The 17,106-nt window shown below is 61.2% G+C and overlaps 1 protein-coding gene across 10 annotated transcripts; it reads right to left on the minus strand.

The window, feature by feature from the left end:
• Positions 1-241: 241 nt before the first annotated feature.
• Positions 242-16,189, minus strand: LOC104015720 (mucin-4). 10 transcript variants are annotated; one of them, XM_087740568.1, is made up of 29 exons: positions 16,086-16,189; positions 15,461-15,613; positions 10,785-15,365; positions 10,297-10,436; positions 9,920-10,084; positions 9,683-9,838; positions 9,372-9,502; positions 9,052-9,140; positions 8,564-8,740; positions 8,320-8,463; positions 8,090-8,209; positions 7,687-7,889; positions 6,897-6,975; positions 6,478-6,648; positions 6,187-6,288; positions 5,746-5,979; positions 5,224-5,385; positions 4,946-5,124; positions 4,692-4,851; positions 4,497-4,595; positions 3,712-3,894; positions 3,546-3,622; positions 3,158-3,222; positions 2,651-2,850; positions 2,263-2,431; positions 2,009-2,176; positions 1,102-1,139; positions 920-1,017; positions 242-698 (listed from the first exon to the last, which is right to left on the minus strand). In XM_087740568.1, the coding sequence occupies exons 1-29, from the start codon at positions 16,147-16,149 to the stop codon at positions 642-644; spliced, it is 8,364 nt and encodes a 2,787-aa protein (XP_087596694.1). In that variant the 5' UTR covers positions 16,150-16,189; the 3' UTR covers positions 242-641. The 10 variants fall into 10 exon arrangements, 9 of the variants coding, with proteins under 9 accessions (XP_087596694.1, XP_087596696.1, XP_087596695.1 ...); XM_087740570.1 differs by having other exon boundaries at positions 10,785-14,714; positions 15,461-15,667; XM_087740569.1 differs by having other exon boundaries at positions 10,785-15,059; positions 15,461-15,667.
• Positions 16,190-17,106: the final 917 nt, after the last annotated feature.

Genomic DNA, 17,106 nt, shown 5'->3' on the forward strand with positions numbered 1-17,106 from the left:
CACAGCCCGACCTGTGTGATCTGAGCTGCTGTGAGCAGTGCCTGGGCAGTGCACTGAGGGAGACTTGTGGCTTTGCAGGGGGAATGAAGGGATGGAGCAACAAAAAAAGCTACATCCATCTTCTCTATGGCCCTGTGGATGGGACCAGCAAAAAGCAGGGACTTGAGAGCTCAGCGACAGGGAAGCAGGGCTGGTGCACAGACACTGCAGGGTGCAGGCAACTTACTCAGCAGAATGCCATAATCTTTGGTTTATTAGATTTTGTTCCTAATGGGTTATAATCGCTGCATTGCCCAACCCGAGTTTGCTATCAGCGGCTCTTCTGGGTCCAGTTACATTGCACTTGAGCATATGCCGGTGCAGACACACTCAAGGACTATCCTGGTTGCCTCTGCAGGTCCTCAGGAGAAGGTGAAATTCTCTCGCTTTGGCCACCCAACATAAACCCACATTTTTCATTCAAAAAAGCACCTCCTCCAGAGTGAATCCTCCCACAAAGACCAGACCCCAAAAGGCAGCTGCCCATCCTCTGCCTCCATGTGGGCGCCATTGCCAGAGACCCCGAGAGTGGACGGCAGGGCTGGCAGCAGCGGCTGGCTCCTCCATGAGCCTGGAGGCGCCGGGGCAGGGCCGGTGGCACGCTAGGGCTGCTGGGGAGGCTGGCTCGGAGGCCTGATGTGGGGTCTCTGGATCCTTATCTGTAAAGGAGGGACAGGCCATGCTGAGCTGTCAACGCTGCACGGGCTCTGCTCTTCACAATAAGCTCAGACAGCAGAGCCGACCCCAACGCAAGCCAAAGCATCCTTGATGCTCTGGGACGAGGCATGGCTCCCAAACATCTTTAAGGCATGGGGCCAGGACATCAGTCCCCAGCCGACAGCCCCCGACCCCCCATGGGGACAATAACCCCCGGGCAGACCTGGATTGAGGGGTCGATGGCCTGGAGCTGCGGTTCCCAACGCCTTTCCAGGGAGTGGGAGTGGGTGGACACTGCCTGCTCTCCTGCTGTCCTCAGAGCTGCAGCAGAGAAGTTGAGCAGAGCTCGAAGACGACCAGGGTGAAACAGAGCTGGGGTGGGGGGGTTCGCAGCGATGTACTCACAGGAGAAGGGCTGTGGCCTCCAGAAGGTCTCCTTGGCCCTAGGAGAGGGGGAGCAGAAAGGGGATGACATGTCGGGGGGGGCTGGGAGAGCCCCTGGCTGGTCCTGGCACCTGGGTCGCATGGGAGTGGGGAGCAGTGACTGAGTGTGGGGGCAAGATGAGGCTACGAGATGAGGAAAAGCCCCAGTTGCTGTGCATGCGCAATATCTCGCCTTGCCACAAGTGCGAATGAACAGAGGCGCTTCCCGGAGAGCCCCAGCTCCAGGGCCAGCAGGGAGCCGGCAGCAGGGGCAGGACACAGCTCCAGCTGGCCCTGGGGTGCTGAACTTCCCATGAGCATGGATGCCATGCCAGGACCAAGGGCTGGGGAGGAGGTAAGGAAAAGCTGGTGCTTCCACCGCAGCCTTGCACCTCGTCAGCCATCTGCTAACTCCCTGCTCTGCAGGAGAGTAAGGTCCAATCTTGCCGCGACCTTTTTCTTGCTCCAGATCAACTCTTTCCAGAGCAATGGGAATTGCAGTGGAAATAATTTGGATGGTATTCAAATTAAAATTAAATAGAAAGCCTGTCTGTAATCAAGCACTGGGTGAGATAAGGAAGAAATGCAAATATTCCTTGACACAGGGGAAAAGGGAAGGTAATGTTGAACCCACTGACATTATTGCACCCCTGAGCAGCAGATAACTGGGAAAGGGGCTGGAAGATGCTAAAAGACCACGCGGCTCAGCAGACTCACCCCAGAGCAGACTCCCTCCACCCAGACCAGATGGGTCCCACTAGTGGTGAACCTTCCAGAGATGGATTTTCCAGCAATTTTTCAGGCTGGCAAAGCTCTTCCTGACACCTAGCCTCCGTTCCCTGCCACACCCGCAGCACCCACCCCTGCGTGGGTCCAGCCCATGGCTCACCCCTGGTGGCGGCGGCGGCGGCAGAGGTGCGAGGCCAGGCAGGCGGTGGTGAACAGGAGGCAGAGCAGAGCCAGAGCTCCCACCAAGATGCTGAGGAAGGCGGCGAGGCTGACGGAGAGTCGCTCGCACTGGGCGCCAGTGGGGGAGAAGATGGAGAAGGGGAGGCAGCTGCAAATGGGGAGGAAAGAGCAGTGATGCCATGGGGAGACGTGGCTGCGCACGGTGGCCTTGTCTCTCCCCAGCGCCACTGCTACCTGCACGTGGGCCCCTCAGGCAGATGCTGGCACCGGCCGCCATGCTGGCAGTAACCTGTCTTGCAAGGGGAGATGCAGACGAAGCCGATGGTCCCTGCGTAGTGGAGCCGGTAGCCTTTGTAGCCATACAAACCGCAGGGGAAATAGTGCCTCAGCTCAGCCACTGTCACTGGGGAGGGATGACACGGGTTTGGCCATGCAGCAGTGTCGCTCCTTGATGCTTACCCAGGTCTCCGTGAGATGGATCTGTGCCTGGGGTGGGGACTGCCACCCGCCCGCCTCCCCCGTGAATGTTACCCGAACCCCAGGGCGCGCAGGGTGATGGAGACAATGGGGACAGTGGGGTGGTCCTCTCAGGCTCCCTGGCTTGGCGCCAGGAGCAACTCACGCTTCACCAGGTCGGTGATGTTGTCCCGGTGCAGGTGCTGGAAGAGGAGGTGCACGCCCGTCTCCTGCCGCCCCCGCCGCCTGTTGAAGGCGCCGGTGATGGCCCCCAGCAGCTCCTCATTCAGGAACCGGATGATGGTGCTGCGGCTGTCGTAGGCGAACTCGGACACCACCACGAAGGTGAAGCCATCGCCATCTGTCCTGCGGGGAAAAGACGGGGCTGCTGGTGGAGCCGTTGCTGCATCAGAGTGACTGAGCCTCACCATGCCTCAGTTTTCCCATTTGGGGGTGGTGAAGAAGGGATGAAGCAGGAGAAGAAGGGATGAGGCAGGAGATGGAAGGTGCCATGGAGCTTGTGTCTCCAAGGGTTTATCAGCATCAGTGCTGGAAAAACAGACTCTGGCGTGGGGGAAAATGCCCTTTGTGTCCCAAACCCTGTGGCCCCATGCCCAGCCCTGCCCCACTGGCTCCCCGGGGTGGGCAAGGGGCCACTCCACAGCCGACTCACATCTGGGTGATGTTGGTGTTGCTCTGGAAAGCCTTTACCTCCAGGGAGCCCAGGATGGCTGAGACCTGCGGCAGGGGAAGCGGGAGGGCGTGAGGGGAGGGCAGGACAGCACGAGCGCGGGGAGAAGCTGAAGGGTGATGCGGGCACTGTGGCCGAGCCCCAGGGGCTGCTCTGGCCTTTCATTCACGCGCTGGGGACCTGGCACATGGCCATGGCCACAGCCAGCATCACATGGCTGACGCTGCCTCCCTCCAGCCCTGCGCATCCGCTGGATCCCTGGGGATCCCATGGGAGGGGGGCACATGGAGGCACGGGCACCCCAAACTGCCATGCTGCCTGGTGTGCCAGTGTGTCCCCCTTCCCAAGCCCATCCCCTCTGGCGACGTACGGTGCCGTTGACTTCCCCAGCAGTGGCGTTTCGCAGCGTCCTGACCCGCAGCTGAATGCTTCTCCGGGGGAGATCTGCTGAGATGAAGTCACAGCGGTGGCTCTGGCATCCCAGGCCCAGGGCGAGCGGGGTTGGGGTTCACACCCCAATGGGCACAGGCACCCACCTGCACTGGGCAGCGGCCGAAAATCCCCCCCCGCCACCAGGCAGTGCTGGTCGGTGAAAGCCGGGGGGCAGGCGCAGGTGGGGGCGCAGGTGATGGGGTGCAAGCGGCAATGTCCCCCATTGCTGCAGTAGCCCTCGGGGCAGGAGCGGGAGCCGCAGGCTGAGCCACAGCCTGGCCCCTCACCTGCAGGATGGGGAGGCCAGGTCAGGTGGAGGCACGAGCCTGGCTGCAGGGACAGAGCCCCAGTGCATTGATCCATCCACAGCCACTCTGCAATGCCTTTCTTCCAAGTTTTGTTTTGTTTTGTTTTTTTTTTATGCATTAGGACTTTGAATATAAATTCAGATTCTCAAGGAAAAGCCCTGCGTCCCCTCCTCCCAGCTGGAGCCTTTTGCCCTTGTGAAATCCCAGCCTGCATTAGAACAGGAGTAAAACCCACCACCCCAACCCCATCACAGCCATCTGAAAACAAGATTTTATTTTAGCCCCCCCAACCTCAAATGTGCATCTGAACTTAGATGGGATGAGATTTTTTTTTTTCTCAAAGACAAAAATTGCACGGGAAAAGTTTCCCTTGCCAGCAGATTAGTGAGATCTGCAGCCTGGGAGCATGAGGGGTGGCTGGTCTCTGGTCCCTTCTGTTAAGGACAGCAAGGGCTTGGGTACAGAGCTCAGCCAGCTCCCTCTCCTCTCCAGCCAGTTTGGGTCCCATGGGAACTGTCTTCCACAGAGGCCCGGAGGGTGATGGGGACAAGGACCATGCCCACCAGGGTGCCCGTACTCACCTTCCTCACCAGTCAGGCAGGAGCAGGCATAGCTGCCCACCGTGTTGGTGCAGGTGGTGTTCCCTGGGCACGCCGTCCCCTGCGCGCACTCATCAATATCTGCCGAGGCAATGCAGCATGGCACCGGGAGAAATACCTCAGCCAGGGTCCCGCAGGTCCCCCGGGTTCCCAGTGGCCATGGTGAGCCCTTGTCACCTGAGCAGTGCCGCCCGTCGCCGGTCAGGCCAGCTGGGCACGGGCCACAGCCGGCGTGCAAGTCGCAGCCCACGCCAGGGAAGCATCCCTGGGCACAGGGGTCTGGAGGGTCCTGGCAGAAGGGCCCTGAGTAGCCGTCCTCACATCTGCAGGCTGCCAGCTAGGAAGGGGACGGTGACACTGGCTTAGGGGACACAAGGAGGACGGGTGGACAGAGAAGATGGCTGTTGCGGAGGAGCTTTCTGGCACGCTACCTGCAGGGAGGACCCCTTGAGGGTGATGGTGTCGCTGTAGTCACATTCCTGGCTCCTGCTGCAGCTGCAAAGGGTGAAGCGGAGCTGGAGGAGGGCGGTGAGGTTGTTGGACCCAACAGCCTCCAGGTTCATGGTGAGCGGGGCCATCCCGTGGGGCTCCCACGTCAGGGTGCCATTCTCTGCCGAGGTGAGAGGTGGGAATTAGAGGAGGTGGCAGAGGAAAGGGGCTGGGTGGACGGTGTCCCCCCATCCCAGCTGCCCCATCTCTCCTCCTTTACCCGATATGTTGAGCTCCGGTGAGAGGTGGGGGACAAAGCGTGCGCCCGCCCCCACTGCACGGTACTGCCTCCTGACCCTTTCTGTCCTGAAGGCCGTGAGCGACGCGTCACCGGTGATGACGGGAGGGAAGGCGTCTGAGGAAAAAGCAGCCCAGCACGCAGCTGGTTGTTTGCTACGTGGCCGCGTCACCCCTTGGCTCTGAGACCCTCCTGGTGAGGATGGGACCCCAGGCAGTTGCTGCCATGACCACCCACCGACAAGGCCCTTGTGTTGCACAGCATGGTGGCATCTCTCAGGCTTGGAGACCAGCCAGCCAGGCAATACAACTCAGAGACCTTGGTGCCAACTATCCTGCTGGTGGCATCTCCCAGGTTTGGAGACCAGCCAGCCTGGCAATGCAGCTCCGAGACCCTGGTGACTTCTCCTGCCTCACACAGAGCAAGAGAGCCCAGGGAGGGAGCAGTGCACTGCCTGGTTACCCAAGCCATGCCCTCTTGGAGGTGAGGATCTGCTCCACTTACTGAGTACTGTCTTCTTCTTCTGGAGGTCAGCTGTGAGGCTCTGGGTGGCCAGGCCCAGGGCCACGTCCCCCGTGCTCAGTGAATCGTAGATGCACTCCTTGCTGCCGTGGCACTGCGAGGCTGCCAGCTGGTACTGGCTTTCATTCTGCCTCAGCTGAGACAAGAAGATGGGTGTGAAGTTCATTACTGGTGAGTCCAGAGGCTGAGAAAACAGGCTGTGCTCTCCAACAGCCCCTGCAAGAAAGCACACCATGGGAACAGCCTTGGGTTTTTAAGGTTTGTTATATTTTAGGACTCATTTCCATGGAGCAGTGAGGAGACCAAAGGGCTTCCCTGGCATCACTTTTGCTCAGGCAAGTGTCTAAATGTCTCCAGCCAAAGCATGGCCAGAAGGTGTAGGAACAGGGGGATCGTCAAGGTGGATCCCAAGCCTGGACTTACAGGTCATCCCATAGCTGTAGATTTCCTCCTCGCTGCTATTCACAGGGATGCTGGTACCATTTGGCATCTGGAAGTCGTCTGCGGGGTCGTGGTCCCACACACCTGGTGGAGCATCACCAGAGGACTGGATACCCCATGCCGGGGTTGACCTCCTCTCTGGTGCTGGCTGGTGTTTAGTTTAGACCCGGGTCCCTGCCCTCACAAGCATGTTCCCCCATCATTTTCCAGTCTGCTTTAGGATGGGAAGGGGACTTTGCACCCCAGCTCTGCAGCAGTGCCAGGGGTTCTCACCCAGGAGGCCCTTGGTGCTGTTGCGGTACTGATCGGGCAGGCTGCAGACCACACTGAGGATCCTGGAGGTGGCCGAGATGGAGATGGCGATGGCCCCGTCAAAGACAGCCGTGATGGAGGAGGTGTTGACCAGCAAGACACCAGGGCTGTAGTACACCTTGGCATCCATGTCTGCAAGAGAAGGAGAGCACAGAGGGAGAGTCCATGCAAGGCTGGGGCCTGAAATGATGTGCCTGAATTTGGGGAGGGGAGTGCTCCCCATCCACCCCAGCTGAGTCAGAGACAGGGTGCAGGTGGGAGGCGCTTGACGGACCTCAGGATGGCTGCCCTTGCACTGGGCAGGGCTGGTTCCCATGGGATGGGGACACCCCTCGTCCCCCTCCAGATACATTTAACATTTAACACCACATCCTGCTCACCTTGGGAATAGGAAAACTGGATGGTTTCGTCATTCAGGAGTACTTGGATGTCACCCTGGCTCCCCAAGACCCACTCAACCTGCAAATCATGGCGGATGTTCCAGTCAGTCCCTCTGCTCGTCCCTTCCTGCCGTCCCCCCATACTGGGGACACTCGAGCTAAACCCTGTCCTCCTCCAGCCCCGGCAGAGAGGCTCAGCCCTGGGGGCCGTGTTGGTGTGCTGTTCACCCCAGTAAACACACGCTAAAACAGCTTTGATGGTTCCACAGAGAGGACAGCAAGCTGCCCCCCGTCACTGCTGGCATGGGGCACGCACAGGCCACCACCGCTGCTCGGCTGACCATGGCAGCATGGAGAGCTGTGCTGGTGGGCTCCAGGCTCTAAGCCCCCTCCTCACGCTGCTCAGCGGCTGCTTCTGGTGACACCAGATTTTGCTTACTGAAACAGATGTGGGGAGCAATTCTGCAATGCAAGGAAGAGTACGTGCTTGTGCTAATGTGTCCGGAGGAGATGGGTGGTCGGGGCAAAGGGTGTGCAATGAAGAGGGTGGAGCAGAGCTCCAGGGCCTTTCTGACCAGCTTGGAAGAGGTGTTAGAGCTGTGTCTCGTTAGTCTTAGTCCAACCCACTGCTATTAGTACTTTGCTGGGGTTGTGGGAGGTGGCAGGAAGAGGAGAAAGGATGCTCTTTGAATCCCGGCCACTTCTAGGTGATGCAGAGGCGATGCCCAACCTGCCAGAGGGGTCTCTCCCATTGGAAGCTCAAACTGATACCCAGATCACTCTTACTCACTGTTATGGTGGTGGCGGAGATGTACTGTGCAGCGAAGGCCACGAAGTTGGTGGCCTGGGCCGTGCCAGTCTGGGCCGTGCGCCCATGCAGCACAAAGCTGGTCCTGGCATCGCTGGCCAGCAGCAGGACAAAGTCCCCAAGCCCATTAAAGGTGTAGGTGAGTCCATCCAGGGTGGTGATGTGGGGGTCCCCGAAGGCACCAGCTGGAGTCCAAGGAGATGGAGCCATTTTGGGGGGAGGAAGAAAAGCAAATGCTGGTGTAATTGCACAGAGGAGAGCAGCCCCCGGTGCTGTGCTGGGCTCAGCAGTCCACACCGGGATGCTGCAAAGTGTGGTTAATGCATGGGGTCTGCATACAGCCGTGCCACCCTGGCACAGGGGAGGTAGAGCCCTGGGGATTCACCCGGGGTGGGCGGCACATATCCCTCGCAGCCGACCCTTGGTCTCTTCTCAGCAAACCTGGCACAGAACAGGGGCTTCCCCACGCGCCGGCAACACCAGTCGAATGCCTCCAGCTCCTTGTCTGCAGAGGAAGGCAGCTGGGCGCTGAGGGGTGTCGGGGTCCCTGCTGCGCCCGCAGAGCACTCGGTGCTCAGGGTGTTTTAGGGCGAGGGAGTGCCAGTGCCCACTTACCAGCGGTGGGGAGGAAGGGGGGGCTCCATGCTCGCTCCTGCCAGCCTTCGAGCAAGCTCCCATCTTGGTACAGACACCGCACCCCGGCTCCGGACGGGCTGGGAGACGCAGTGCGCAGCATCCTCACAGAGGCATCCGCCAGGTCTGAAATGGTGTGGGGGGATCACTGCTGCCCCCAGAGCAGGAGGGGACCCCCTGCTGTCCCCCCACCCCACGGCTGACCCTGGGGGGCCGCGCTTTGCACCTCTGCTCCAGCGGTAGCGGAGATCCAGCTCTGCCTGGGGCTGGGAGCAGGGGCATGGCAGCAGCTGGCCATTCCAGGCGGCCGGCGCTGGCTCAGCATCCAGCCACACCAGGCACTGCAGCCTGTAGTTCACCCGGGAGCGACTGTCCAGCCTGTATATCCACAGCCCGCGCACATCTGGGGGAGCAAACAGAGAACAGCATGGGTCGGCTGGGGTCTCGCCCTGTGTGGACGGGGATCCCATGGGACAACTGTCCTCAGCCATTGACCTCACACGAGGTCTCCAGGCTCCCTCTAGAGCCGGTGTGGCTGTGGCGAGCCACAGCAGGACACAGGACACCCGTGCTCTGCCCTCGGTGGCCAGCCCTTGCCCAGTGGGTTTGCTGACCCATCGCCTCGCAGGGACACACGCTGGGGACATGCTCCTGGTGCAAAGCACATGGCTCCCTCCATCCCCACCCACCCTGAGGGCTCCCCCAGTGCCATACCAGTGCCGAGGCTGCTGTGCTGGTCGGGTCGGTACTTGACAGCTGGTGGCTTTTGAGTCAGCTCATTATTTTGGGCATAGCCATCACCGCTGTGGGAGAGAGGAGGTTTGGGGTCATCCTCCCAACACAACCCTCCTCCGCTCCCTGTAGAGCAGCTGGGGTGGGAACTGCTGCGGTTTGCAGGAGAGAGGGTTTAAACGGGACAGGGTTCCTCTGGGGGTGGGAGCTGGGCTCTTCTGGGGATAATGTCTCCGATGGTCCCAACATAGTGCTGGGAGAAATCCCTGCTGTGCCAAAATACAGCCACACATGCACAGCACCTGGAGAAGCCGATCAGCACATTGCCTGCAGCCAGCTTGGTGTAATCCCACCGCATCCCACCGTCCTGGTAGAGCAGCAGGGCAAAGGAACGGTTCCCATCGGTGGTGAGGACCGCCTGGTAGGTGCTCGTCTGTAGAAACCCAAGGCACCTCCTTAGCGCCTCCAAAGCCTCCCCTGCTCTCCCGCAGCACAGACTGAGGCGGTGAGACCCAAAATGCCTGCATCAAGCTGCAGGAGACCAGCAGCCCAGTCCTGCCCCAGCCATTGCTGGTGACAATCCCCTCCATCACCTGCGTCCCCCACTGCTCACCCAAGTGTCATCCTGCTGCGACGGGTACGCTGGAGCCTTCTCCCACGTCACCTTCAAGGTCCATTTTGCTTCATAGGGTGTTTTCAGGTATTTCTCAATCTTTGCTTCCACATCATGGACAAGGGGGTCTTGGGTAGAGCTGAGGGTGGAGTACTCCTGCCGGTTGGCAAAAGAGAGGGTTAAATGGGAGAGCTGGGAGCTGGGCTCTCCCAGGAGAACATCTTTGGTGGCCCCGACCTGGTACCAGGTGGTGCCGACACCCTGGGAGAAATCTGCGTCGTCCCAAAAGGCGGCCACCATCGGCAAACTCTCCCAGCCGCTGAAGCCCCAGGGAGGTGGGTTGGGGTTGGAGGGGATGTAGTTGTCCGTGGGTGGGAAAATGATCTGTCCGTTATCTGTAAACTAACCAAAATAACTCATTATTTGCTGGCATCCCAGGCAACTCCTGGGATGGCTTTTAGCCTCCATGGGTGAGCAGCAACCAGCCATTTTAAATTGAAAAAAAATTAACATTCCGATGAAATTCAGTTTCTGCTCCATTTCCCTGTTTGGTTTTTTTTTTTCTACTAAAGAGGCTGCATATCCCTTACATCCTCAGCGAGGGGAGAACTCACGTAGAGAGCATCCCGCAGCAACTTCCCGAAGGGGAACCCAATCTCTGGCTTCAACAGGGGGGAGTTGAAATCCACTGTCCTCTGGATGCACTCTCGATCCCCTGCCTCTGTGCCGAAGGGGTAGAGCGAGGCTGCCGGCACTGACACAGGCAGGAGATTAATCAAAAAGGTGAAAAAATGTTAATATCTGCTCCACCCTTTCTGTGGCCAGGGCAAACTCGCCTGCTTGCCACCGGGATACTGTGCCTGCACTCCCCCCGACCAGACCAGTGCTCTGATGGCTTATAACCCAATTTTTAACCCAGTTTTTAACTTGGAATAGGATGTTGTCAAATGTCCTATTTCACCTTTCCCCATGAATCTGGCAGCCCAATGTGCACTGCAGACGAGTCACCCCCGGCCAGGCCGTACCATCAGACATCGTGGTCCTTGGTCGGCTAACAACCCCTTCCTGCTCTTTGCTTTGGGGATAAGAAAAATCTACTTACTGATAAGCCTGTGAGTGGGTTGGGGCTCAGGGGTAGGATTTCTGTGGCCAGTGGTGGTATGGGCAGATGTGCTTGGTGCTGTGGCTGGTCCCCTCTGTGTCCCAAAGGCAGGAGCCAGGGTGGTGCCAGGGCTGGTGGTGACTGGTGGTCTCCCCGGTGCCATGGTGCCTGGGGCCAGGAGATCTCCCATGTCCTTGGCTGGGCTCACTGGGGCTGTGGGTGCAACAGCCACGGTGTGGCCTGCGGTGATAGCTGTGGTGCTGCCTGCAGCGATGGTTGTGGTACTGCCTGCAGCGGTGGTCGCAGTGCCGCTTGCAGTGATGGCTGCGGTGCTACCTGCAGTGATGGTTGTGGTGCTGCTTGCAGCGATGGCCATGGTACTGCCTGGAGCGATGGCCGTGGTGCTGCCTGCAGCAGTGGCCACGGTGCTGCCTGCAGCGATGGTCGTGGTGCTGCCTGCAGCAATGGCCGTGGTGCTGCCTGCAGTGATGGCCATGGTGCTGCCTGCAGCGATGGCCGTGGTGCTGCCTGCAGTGATGGCTGTAGCACTGCCTGCACCGATAGCTGTTGTCTCCCGCCAGGCAGGTGCCCCTAGAGATGTCCAGAAGCCAGGAGGCGATGTGCTCGCTGCCTGTCCCATGGCATTGCTGCTGACAGCCGTGGGAGAAGTGACTCCTGTTGCCGGCTCGGGGGGTGTCTGTCCAGCTGCCGGCTCCCCAGTTGCACCAACACCAAGCAGGGATGAGGGGATTGTTGCTGGCTCCTCTGCTGGGCTGTGGGGGCTGGTGAGCGATGAACCGGGCACCGCGGCAGCAGGGCTGGCACCGAGGACGCCCCAGGACTTGGCAGTTGTTTCCAACGAGGGGGTGCGCACAGCTGGGGATAGGACAGGTTGTCCTCTGCCTGCCTCGTCGTGTGTTACAGTGAGGGACAGGGCACTGCTGGTGCTGGCGGCCTTCACCGTGGCAGTTGGCACAGCTGTGGTGGCCTCGGTCACCACGAAGGTCTCCCCGCTGGCTGAGGTGGCTGGTGGGATGGTGTTGCTGGGGATCACGCTGGCAGCAGGCGTTGTGGCTGGGCTTGTGCCAGTGGTGTTGGAGACAGGCACATGGGTGCTGTTGGTGTCGGCTGGGGGTGCTGCACTCTTGGCACTGCTCTCAGAGGGGGTGGTGTCCGCCCAGGCGGTGATACCCCCAGCACTTGACCGGGACGCGGCTGTAGTCTCCCATGTATGTGTGTGGCCAACACCCAGTGAGGAGATCCTGGTCGTGGGCTCATCCTCAGTGACTGGGCTGAGAGCCCTCAAGGCTGGATCATGGGTGCTATCAGTGGCCTCAGGGGATAGCCTCGGGGTGACACGGGGGCTGCGTGGAGTGGAGGCACTACTGGAGACAGCAGAGGGGGGTGTTGTGACCCTGTCGAGATTGGCATCACCTGCTTCTGCTGCTGGACCAGTGACAGCGATGCTGGGAGTGATGGAGGGTGCTACCAACACCGCATGGGTGTTCCTGCGGACAGGAGGGGACACACTGACATCTGGCTCAGAAGTACTGTAAGCAAGGCCAGGGGAAGATGCTATAACCGGCTCCGGAGCTGTGGGTGACACCGTGCCCACGATGGCCACTGCCAGAGGGCTTTTGCTGCCTGGGGTAGAGCGTGCCGATGGAGTGGCATCTCCAGTACCTGGCTCAGCCACTCCAGCCATAGGAGTGGGCAATCCCAGGGGCAGCCCTGCAGCCCCATTCCCTGTGGTAGGAGAAGCCGTGTCCATGTCCAAGTCCATGCCCGTGTTCGTGTCCATGGTGGGCTCAGCAGTGCGATAGCTGTGGTCCGATGCAGCCACACTTGGCCGAGCAGTGACGCTGGCTCTGGCAGGGGGTGATGCTGGTGGGGTTGTCCCCAGGGTGGTGTCGCTGCTGTGGGGGGTACCTGTCGTGGCACCTGCCCTTGTGTTTTCAGCTGGGGTTGAGCCCAGAGCTGCCTGCATGGTGCTGCCATCTCCTGCCAGCTGGGACCTGACCCCACCTCCCTCCACAGCTGCGTTTTCGCGGGGCGGCGGTGTCACGGGCTGGGGTGTCTTGCCAGTGGCGGCGTTGGGGAGGGGGGTGGCTGTGGCCAGCACTGGGCTGGGGTTAGCCACGGCCAGTGGGGCTGAGCGACTGCCCCTGGGAGCCAGAGGGGGCAGATCCGTGGGGGGCCTGGTTTCAGGAGCATCGGTCCCTTGGGCAGGTGGCTCTGGTGATGGCCCAGCGGTGATGAGCACGTGGCTGGGAGCTGGCCCTGCTGCACTGGCACCTGGGTTCTCCTCCATGCCCATCTCCAGAGACGCCGTCCCTACTGCTTGCCCCATGGTGCTGCCCTCAGGGTGGGGGTCACCTGAAGCACCCATTGCTGACGGTGGGGTAGCCGGGGACAGTGGGGACATGCCTGCTGCCATCTCTTGGGGGATGCTGGATGGGGGCACCCCCAGAGCCATCTCTGCAGTAGCACTGACTTCCAGAAGAGGAGGGACGCCTGCTCGTGATGCCACAGGGATGCTGGCTGCTCTGGGTACCCCCGGGGTGCCTGGCACAGCTGTGCCCATGCCTGGTGCGGCGCTGGGTGACCTCGTCTCTGCACCCAGAGCTGTCCCATGTTGGGGCCCAGCCTGGAGCAGTGGGGCTGGTGCAGGTCCAGGGGCGACACCAGTTCCCAGGGGTGCTGAGCCCACAGTGGGACCAGGCTGGCTGCGGCTGGGAGATGCATCAGGCACAGCTGGGGTGGCTCCGGTGTCCCACAGCATTGTGGTGGCATTGCCACTGGCCAGCAATGCTGTTCCCATCTCTGTTTCACTAATTGGAGTGTTGCTAACGAGGGAGGATGGATGGGCAGCTGGCCCAGTCCCAATGCCATACCCACCAAGGGAAGATGTTGGTGCTGTGGCGGCTCGAGGGGTCCTGTCTGGCTTTGCTCCACCAGCGCCTGTGAGGGACAAGGACGTGGCCACGCTGGGTCTGGTTGGAGGGGATCCGCCTGCAGACACCTCTGCCGCGGTGGTCCCAGGGTCTGCTGAGGGGATCTGGGGGAGCAGAGACCCCATGGAGTGCACAAAGGGCCCTGGAGAGGGACCACCAGGGCTGTCAGGAGCTGAGTGGGGGGACAGCCTCATGTTGAGCCCCGCTGGGGTGGCCTTGGTCTCCAGGGAAGCAGTGCCTGCTGTGGCTCTGGCTCTGGGATCACTCCTGACGGATGCCAGCTCAGCACCAGTGCTTCCCAGAGCTGGGAATGACGCAGTGGGAATGTGCTTTGCAGCGGTGACATCCATCGCCATAGCCGGTGTGCCCAGAGATAGTGCAGTGGCCTGAAGGTGGGTGACAGTGTTGGCTCCAGGCAGCCCATCTCCAGCAGTGCCAGGCATTGTGCTGCGGCTGGGGGGAATCGTCTCTCCTGCGCCCGGCACAGCACCATCAGGGAGCCGGGGTGAAAGGGCTGGAGGCAGCTGAGTGGGGGGCACAGCGGGGTCCTGCAAGGCATTGTGGCTGGTGTTGGATAAGGCACGTGTCCCTGGCTCTGTAGCCTCGTCGATGCTAAAGGTGGCAGAAGAAAAGGTGACCTTTGCCGAGGATGCGCTTGGGGGTTCTGCAGGAGGTGGGGCCACCATCCTGGCTCCCTCTGTGGCTGCATAGGGCGGACCCCCGGGGAGGCCAGCAGCAGGGCTGGCTGAGGCTGCTGCCAGCTTCATGGGGCTGCCCGTGTCCCGAGAGATGCTGGCTGCTGTGGCTGGAGGTGAGGTGGCCTCGTCCAGCCCTGGCATGACTTCCTGGGACAGGAGCATGGCGGTTGCGTGTGACTCAGCAGAGCTCTTGCTGATGCTGGAGGGTGAAGTCCCTGTGCTGCGCTCATCCTGGGGGAGCGATGTCACTGTGGTCCACGCTGTCCCTGGCATCCCCTCTGCAGTGACAGCATCGCCCAGCTGCACCAGCTTATCGGCATCAGTCAATTTGCCGGTGACTGAGGAAGATGCTTTTGTCCCTGGCACTGGTTGAGCAGCCAGGACGTGTGCCCCTGCTGGGGACAGACCTCCACCTGGTGCTGGCAGGGCACCTCTTGGTGCACCGGCAGCACCCATGGGTGGCTCGGCCGCAGTCCCCTCTTGCACGGGGACAGGTTTTCCCAGGACTGGCCCTCCAGGGATGCTGTCCTGAGCCACTCTGGACACTTCCACAGCCTGCTTGGGAGCAGTGCTGCTGTTTGATGGTGGTTTGCTTGTCGCAGCTATAGCAGGGATACCTGGAGCTGGGGATGATGTGGCTGTGGCTGGCCCAGCATCGCCACCATCTGTGGCAAGCCCCACCGCGTGCATCGTTGGTGCAAGGGACAGAAGCTGCCCATGCCGAGCGGTGGTGGGAGCTGGAGCGATGCCGGTTGGGTGGCTGGCAGTGCCTGGAGAGGAGACCCCAGACCCTGCCCCTGCCTCTGCCTGGGGGCTGTCTATCGTTGCCAGACCCCCGGGGAGATCTGCCGTGCTGGGAGGCCCCCCCTGCTCACCACTGGTCTTGGCTGGGACCAGCACTCTCGCCGTCACCTGCGGCACCAGGCTGCCTGCAAGGCGAGACAAGGTGGCCCCAGCTGGATCAACCCCACCACGGCCCCAGCAGGCAGGAACCTGCCTGTAGCCAGCTGCCTGCTGGCCTTACCTGAGCCGTGGCTGCCCGTGGAGGTGGTCCTGCTGGCAAGAGAGGGGTGCTCCGGCTGGGCGGCTGCGGTGGTGGGGAGCACCTGGCACGTGCCCAGTTCCAGAGGCAGCTCGGCGCTGGTGCTGTCGGCTGCGGGGGAGACGCTGCCCAGCTCTGCTGGAGCCAGGGCAGGGGCAAGGGGTATCTCCCCTGTCTCCCCAGCTTGCACTGGCAGCAGAGCAGGTCGGTGAGGGCAGGACAAGGAAAAGAAACAGCCCAGGGTCCCCATCACCCCCATCCCTCCTCCCTGCTGCGGGAGGAAGGTGCCCCCAGGCCACACATTGCCCTTGGGGATGGTCCTTACCCCAGCACACGCAGCCGGACCAACGCCGGGAGCAAGACAGGCACCTTCCCCATGGGCAAGAGTCCCCGTTTGACCCACAAACCACCCCCCTTCCTCTGCTGTGATCGGGGACTGTGCTGTGGCACCAGCGGGCAGAGACAGGGGCAAACCCCAGCCAGGAACTTGGGTTCGAACTTGCAGTGTTCGAGCAGCCCGAGAGTCGTTTGCAGCCACCACCCATCACCCAGATGGTATCGGCCACCCAGTCAGACCAGCAGCAGTGCAGGTGACCCCGGCACTTACCTGGCAGCACCCAGAGCCCCCACAGCACCCAGCTCCAGAGCGGCCACTGGCCCCAGCACCCCATGGCACTTCCTCAGTGGCAGGGACAGGGCTGTGGCTCTCCCTGTCCCAGGGGAGCGACGCAACAGGGTGGCTCCCTCGGTGAGCACTCCCCCAGGTGGGGGGGACAAGGGTGCCACGTGTCCTGCCTGGGGCACTGACGGCTCCACGTCCTCACAGCCCACCATGGGAGGCGGCCACGTCTTAGTCCTGGGGACCCGCTGATGCTGGGAGACACCCATTTTGCCATGGGAGGTTTAAAGGCCCTTCCCATGGTGACCCCATGGTTGACACCCCAAGGTTGGGGTCCCCAACTCCTGGGGAGCACCTGATGGGCTGCAAAGTCACCTGGCCCAAAGGCCCTGGAACAGCAAGTGGGGACAGGGGTCCCCAGCACCTCTGGGAGGGGTGGGTCAGCCCGGGGCCCTGCACCCCCCCATCCACCCCCCCATTTGCTGCCAGGTCCCTGCAACGCTCAGCTGAGCAGCTGATAACTCCTGGCAAGGGTGGGCTCACCGCCAAGGAGGAAGAAGGAAGGAGCAGCTTCCCGCTGCCGCCTCGGGGTCCCGCATGCTGACCCTGCCCTGTGCCCCCTCCCGGCACTGCTGGCAGGGACTTACGTGCCAGGGTTATCTGTGCTATCGCGGCAAACGCCCACGCAAGCCCAGCCGGGAGGTTGTTCCCACACAGGCGGCAGCACCAGGCCTTGCCCTGGGTTGCAGGTCACCTTCCGCTGGGGATAGCAGCCAGGCGCACCCGGCCATGCAAAGGGACCCAGTAGGGCCACTGCAGGAAACACGTTTGCTTCTTCATGGGGCCTTGTCCAGCTCTGGGATCATTTAAGGGGGGGTAAATAAGTCAGTTAAGGTGGTGTGCCTTCCTCACCTCATTGACAGCCATCCCACCTGACTGCCATGCCATGGTAGCTGCACCTTAGATGGGGAAACTGAGGCACAGAGAGCCCAAAGCACCTATGCATGGC

This window comes from Nipponia nippon, unplaced genomic scaffold, assembly GCF_047370975.1.
Source record: "Nipponia nippon isolate SJK-2023a ecotype South Korea unplaced genomic scaffold, ASM4737097v1 scaffold_7, whole genome shotgun sequence".
Classification (NCBI taxonomy): domain Eukaryota; kingdom Metazoa; phylum Chordata; class Aves; order Pelecaniformes; family Threskiornithidae; genus Nipponia; species Nipponia nippon.